The 6,000-nt window shown below is 38.8% G+C and overlaps 1 protein-coding gene across 1 annotated transcript in view; it reads left to right on the top strand.

Moving 5' to 3' along the window:
• Nucleotides 1-312: 312 nt before the first annotated feature.
• LOC126260487 (opioid-binding protein/cell adhesion molecule homolog) overlaps nt 313-6,000 on the top strand; it is a gene marked incomplete at its 5' end in the record, with an annotated part of 226,515 nt that continues 220,827 nt past the window's right edge. The window contains one exon of the mRNA XM_049957814.1: nt 313-408. Within this exon, the coding sequence (XP_049813771.1) occupies nt 313-408 (96 nt within the window). The remainder of the gene's footprint in view (nt 409-6,000) is intronic.

The following is a 6,000-nucleotide window of genomic DNA, read 5'->3' as shown; positions in this document are numbered from 1 at the left end:
GCAGGCTCCATTATGCTCTGAGGACATCCATGGACAGGAACAAGGTGTACTTGCAAATGTGGTGCCAACTCCCTCCAGCGACCTAAGAAGGCCTCATTGGTTGCATACCACGACGCGTAACCGCTGTTATCCGTACCAAAGGTGGACGGCTATTAGATAGGTGGTCATAATGTACTGGTTGATCAGTGTACAACGTTCAGTACGATTATGACTGTCTGACATCTGTAGGTTTGAGTGTAAGTGATGTACGATATCGTTGCATTCTCTGTTTAGATAAATAGCAATCGGGATGTGTGTTCTTGTTTTCCAGACGTACCGAAGTTCGCGGAGCCCATCAGTAACGTCACAACGCCTGTCGGCAGAGAGGCCATTCTTGTCTGCGTGGTCGAGGACTTGTCTACCTACAAGGTCAGCAATATTTATCACTCTGTGACGTAATAAAATACCAGGACGTGTTAGCATGTATAATTACTGGGTAGATAATTGTCCTTATAGAACTTCTGGAAGAAATTTACGCTGATGGGATAAGACACCAAGTAGATGTCAATACTGGGGGTTCACTCACCAAAATCACTATCTTCTGAAACAATTATTTCATTCAGTTTGTCTATATCTGTTCACGCACTAGCATCTATCAGTAGAATGTAAGGCTACACACTTCACAAAACGAAAAATGGTGGTAGCCATCTACCGCACGTTAATTGGTCGTGTGAATACCTATTATCATATCTGGAACGTAAGCTCTGTTTCACTGCCTATGAATTTGAAAACTAAAGTTTGTCCACAAAATAGAGTAATTAGAAAAACAGTTACATTGTCCACAGTCTTTTATTATTGTGGCGTGTGGGAATAGTATCAAGTCACAGTAACGGGCGACTGGAAAAGTATAATCACATAATGCAGAAAAATCTATATTGCGAAAAACAGAAGAAAACAAAACATAAACTACCGAAAACTGAATCGGGTGGCTGGTTGTCAGCTTCAGTCTTCGAAAGTGTCTTATTGAGGTCGCAAAAAGGGAATGGTCGAATTCGGTTTATTGGGAGAATTACAGGAGAATGAAAATCACCTGTAAAGGAAATCGCTTGTAGAATAGAGGTGCGACCCAATCTTGATTATTTCCAGAGTGTTCGTAATTCCCACCAGATCGATTAATAGGAAACAATGATGCATTGTGGAAGTGTGCTGATAGATATGTTAACTGTAAGTTCGATCATCACATGTTACGGAGATACTTAGTGATCTCGATTGGGAACCCGTGGAGGGAATACAACATTGCTTTCGCGAAGCACTGTTGAGAAAATTTAGAGAAGAGGCATTTGCGGCTGACTGCAGAACGATTCTACTGTCGTAAATGTACAATCCGCGCAAGGACCATGAAGACAAGAGAAATTAGGGCTCGAATGGAGGCACATAGCCAGTCGTTTTTCTTCGCTCCATTTTCGAGTAGAAATGGAAGTGGAATGACTGACAGTGGTACAAAGTACCCTCTCTCATGCACCGGATGGTGGCTTGCAGGGTATATAGATGTAGGCGTAGATGTAGATGTTACGAAACTTTTTCTGGTCCTTAACGTACTGAATCCTTAGACCATAGAGGTAAAATATTTAACATCTCCAGCGTAGACCTATCAGCAGTCATATTATTTGAATATTTGAACTCCATTCATTAAGGGAATACGACGAAACTTAATATTTATATGTTAACATAAAGAGCGTCATCTCTCATGTGTCTTACAAGAAACAAGTGGTACTATGGATGAAGAAAGAGCTACAAAAACCCGAAAATGACCAATCCACTTTCTTGATCAGCATGTAGCGTAGGTAGAGTATGCAGATCTAGATGACACACGAATTTTAAGTTAAAAAAAATTAGCTGAAAGTACTTCACCATGATGGGGCATAGTAATATCGCTTCATTAGGAGAAAACGTTTAAAAACTAACAAAAATAAAAATTAAAATAACACTCTAAAAGAAAATTACAAATTACTTATTACGTAATAAGTAAGAAACTAATTGGAAGCGAGATCGTTACATGGTATACAAGAGAGCGATTTTATCATTATTTCGCTAATGTAAAATACGAGAAAGGATAACAAAATGTCGTATCTACTGTAATGCTTCTAAGCTCCACTGCAAAAGAGTGATTATCTGTTGTATTAAACTAAAAAGTTCCGAAGTAATATCAACGCACATGAAGCTGGAAAAAATAAAGGTAACTACTAGAGACGGATATGTTCCCTTGAGGCTTTTCAGTCTCTGTGCCATTATTCCGACAAGTACAGCAAAAACATGGGGGAATTCGTACTAATAATAAATACAATTTCTTAGAAGCATATCTATCCCTCGATGTAACGTTAGTTTTCCATCGACTCGTTGAAAAGCAAACACAGTTTAAAGCGTCTAACGTTTACCATTGTTATTACCGAAACGTTATAGAATATACTGGGACGAATAATTTAGTTGGTACATAAAAGCATTTCGAAACCACGGCAATAGTGATCGACGTTGACGGAAAATGAACAGATATAATAGCAGCAATATGAGTGTGAGGCGAGAAAAATACATACATTATTTAGTATTTATGCTGATGATGCTAGATGCACATACATTCTCCTTATTAATATAGGCCTTTAGTTTCTGAGCCACGTCAACAGACTGATAACCTCACCTCGATAGTTAAAATACGGTAGTACCTGAACTTACTATCAAATATAATGGTCTAAAACGAAGGATTTTCAGGCAAGCATAATATTTACTAATGCTGTTTTTAATAATAGAACATTAGAAAATTTTAATAACCTTCGTTGTGACTTGTGGCAGTAATGGCAGTCACTTGATACCAGTATCACAATTTCCCGGCAATGTGATCTCCGCCTGTGCTGCGCAACCATGTTGCTGTTACACGTTTTGTAATGCAATCAACCAGTCTGTCACAAGTGCGTCTTTTGGAATGCCTCAAAGAATTTTCTTCGTCCAGTTACCATCCAGTTCTTTGGCTGCATGACCCATCGACCGCCCTCCAAATCCATTTAATTTTTATTACAGACATAGTCAGCTAGTCAACTCCAGTTCCTGATTCACCTGTATGGTTCCCAGTCGGGGAAACAAGCGTCTTTCTGTTGCTCTACGTCTCTGTTTTGAGTCAGAACTAACAGTACACATTGGCTGTGAAATTTTCGTTTCAGACACATCGTAAGCTCTTATTTAGAATTGCAGTTCATATTCGCCGATGACATTGTAATTCTGTCAGAGACAGCAAAGGACTTGGAAGAGCAGTTGAATGGAATGGACAGTGTCTTGAAAGGAGGTTATAAGATGAACGTCAACAAAAGCAAAACGAGGATAATGGAATGTAGTCGAAATGAGTCGGGTGATGCTGAGGGAATTAGGTTAGGAAATGAGACACTTAAAGTAGTAAAGGAGTTTTGCTATTTGAGGAGCAAAGTAACTGATGATGGTCGAAGTAGAGAGGATATAAAATGTAGACTGGCAATGGCAAGGAAAGCGTTTCTGAAGAAGAGAAATTTGTTAATATCGAGTATAGATTTAAGTGTCAGGAAGTCATTTCTGAAAGTATTTGTATGGAGTGTAGCCATGTATGGAAGGGAAACATGGACGATAAATAGTTTGGACAAGAAGAGAATAGAAGCTTTCGAAATGTGGTGCTACAGAAGAATGCTGAAGATTAGATGGGTATATCACATAACTAATGAGGAAGCATTGAATGGCTTTGGGGAGAAGAGAAGTCTGTGGCACAACTTGACCAGAAGAAGGGATCGGTTGGTAGGACATGTTCTGAGCCATCAAGGGATCACCAGTTTAGTATTGGAGGGCAGCGTGGAGGGTAAAAATCGTAGAGGGACACCAAGAGATGAATACACTAAGCAGATTCAGAAGGATGTAGGTTTTAGTAGGTACTGGGAGATGAAGAAGCTTGCACGGGATAGAGTAGCATGGAGAGCTGCATCAAACCAGTCTCAGGACTGAAGACCACAACAACAACATTCAGTCATTAGTTTACTTATTTTTACCTTCCATCCGGCAGTATCTGTCATATACGACATAGAAAATAACGTGGACATGTTTAGTATGATAAACTGATCTATAAGCAGGCAAATGTACAGGAGCGTAAGAAATCTAACATGAAAAGAAAATTGAAAGTCCATTGCAACATGGTCTGTCACCTCACACTCTTATAATACAATGAATCGCGCGTTTTTAAAAAGCAACATGAGATTTTTTTTAGTATACAAAAATGAATGTCTTAGAAGCTACAAAAACAAACAAATGTATTCATACTCATAAATTAGGGAATTGGGAAATGAGTTAGAAGAAAACTTAAAATTATCTTAAGAAAAGAATATACAGTGAAGGCATTATTGTGATAGGTGGAACAGTTCTCTTATTTAATCTCTTTACAAATTCATTTCACAAGATTTGGTATCACACCATGCATATATTCATCAGTTCCATGCAACAGAACAGATAAACAATTCAAAAAATGTCCAAATGTGTGTGAAATCTTATGGGACTTAACTGCTAAAGTCATCAGTCCCTAAGCTTACACACTACTTAACCTAAATTATCCTAAGGACAAACACACACACACCCATGCCCGAGGGAGGACTCGAACCTCCGCCGGGACCAGCCGCACAGTCCATGACTGCAGCGCCTGAGACGCTCGGCTAATCCTGCGCGGCGTAACAATTCAAAACCTTACCTTTATACGTGAAAATGGAAATTCTACCCGGTTACATAAACATGAGAAACTTGGAAAGAAGAAAATAATCTGAAGTTGTGGAGGCAACAACCAGTACCACGGTCAATGAAAAGTTCGAAAACAAGTTGTTTTTACAGCATTTCTATAGTCAATATGAATAAAATATGGCAGGAACGTATTAAGATCATAATTCAAAACGTATGTATTTCGGTGCTGAGGGGAGCTGTGCACTGCCCGCAACGACTTTTCAAGCTGTTATGACTTAAAAGCAAGCATTGCAGCATACCTAAGACACAGCAGACATTGTGGTAGCTTTTTTAATGATTCTTGACGTCTGATACCTACGTATTTGTCAGCAAAGTATTTCTCGAGACTGTGAGAGACCAAACAAATTTTAAAGATGACTGTTATTGAACTGTTCGTAAATTATTTAAGCTAGTCAGCATTTCGACAGTTTTAATGAAAAGACGCTTACTATTTCCTGCTTCAGCTTCATTTTCCTTTCATCACTTTCACTATGTCTATAAACGAAACGGTAATCATTTCTACGTCTCTCCATCCCTTGTTTTTCTTTCTCCTCCAAATGGCTCTGAGCACTATGGGACTTAACATCTATGGTCATCAGTCCCCTAGAACTTAGAACTACTTAAACCTAACTAACCTAAGGACAACACACAACACCCAGCCATCACGAGGCAGAGAAAATCTCTGACCCCGCCGGGAATCGAACCCGGGAACCCGGGAGTGGGAAGCGAGAACGCTACCGCACGACCACGAGATGCGGGCTTCTCCTCCAATCCTTTGGATTTCATAGGTAGTAATGCTCAACTTGTCTGACTGTTATGCCTCAGCTATAATCGTTCTTTCATAATAAAGTTTGAAAATGCATAAAATGCTCACACTCCATCAAATTAAATCTTGTGGGAATCTTGTCCTCATATAACTACATATTTTAAAGAATTTTGTTTGTAATTCTTAGTACATAATTTATAATTTTCGTGTTTTTCAAATGAAATTCGCTGAATTTTTGTATTTGTCGCTACTATGAGGCAGGTATTATCGATGAATACATCTTTCACATTGTACCAAACACAGAAAATATGCACTTATCCAAGGGAACACGTGTACGCCTTTGATTCTAAAACACACCTGGCGCACTGAGAAAAAGCTAGAAGTCAATAAATTCCCGGACACAGGTAGATAAAAGAATTTATTAGAAAAGAATTACTTTTTTATGTGCATGTGTTCTAGTTTCTGTGTATTCAAGACGTTAAAAG

This window comes from Schistocerca nitens, chromosome 5, assembly GCF_023898315.1.
Source record: "Schistocerca nitens isolate TAMUIC-IGC-003100 chromosome 5, iqSchNite1.1, whole genome shotgun sequence".
Lineage (NCBI taxonomy): Eukaryota > Metazoa > Arthropoda > Insecta > Orthoptera > Acrididae > Schistocerca > Schistocerca nitens.
Note: the sequence above shows the minus strand (reverse complement) of the source record. Positions and strands in the feature narration are given on the sequence as shown.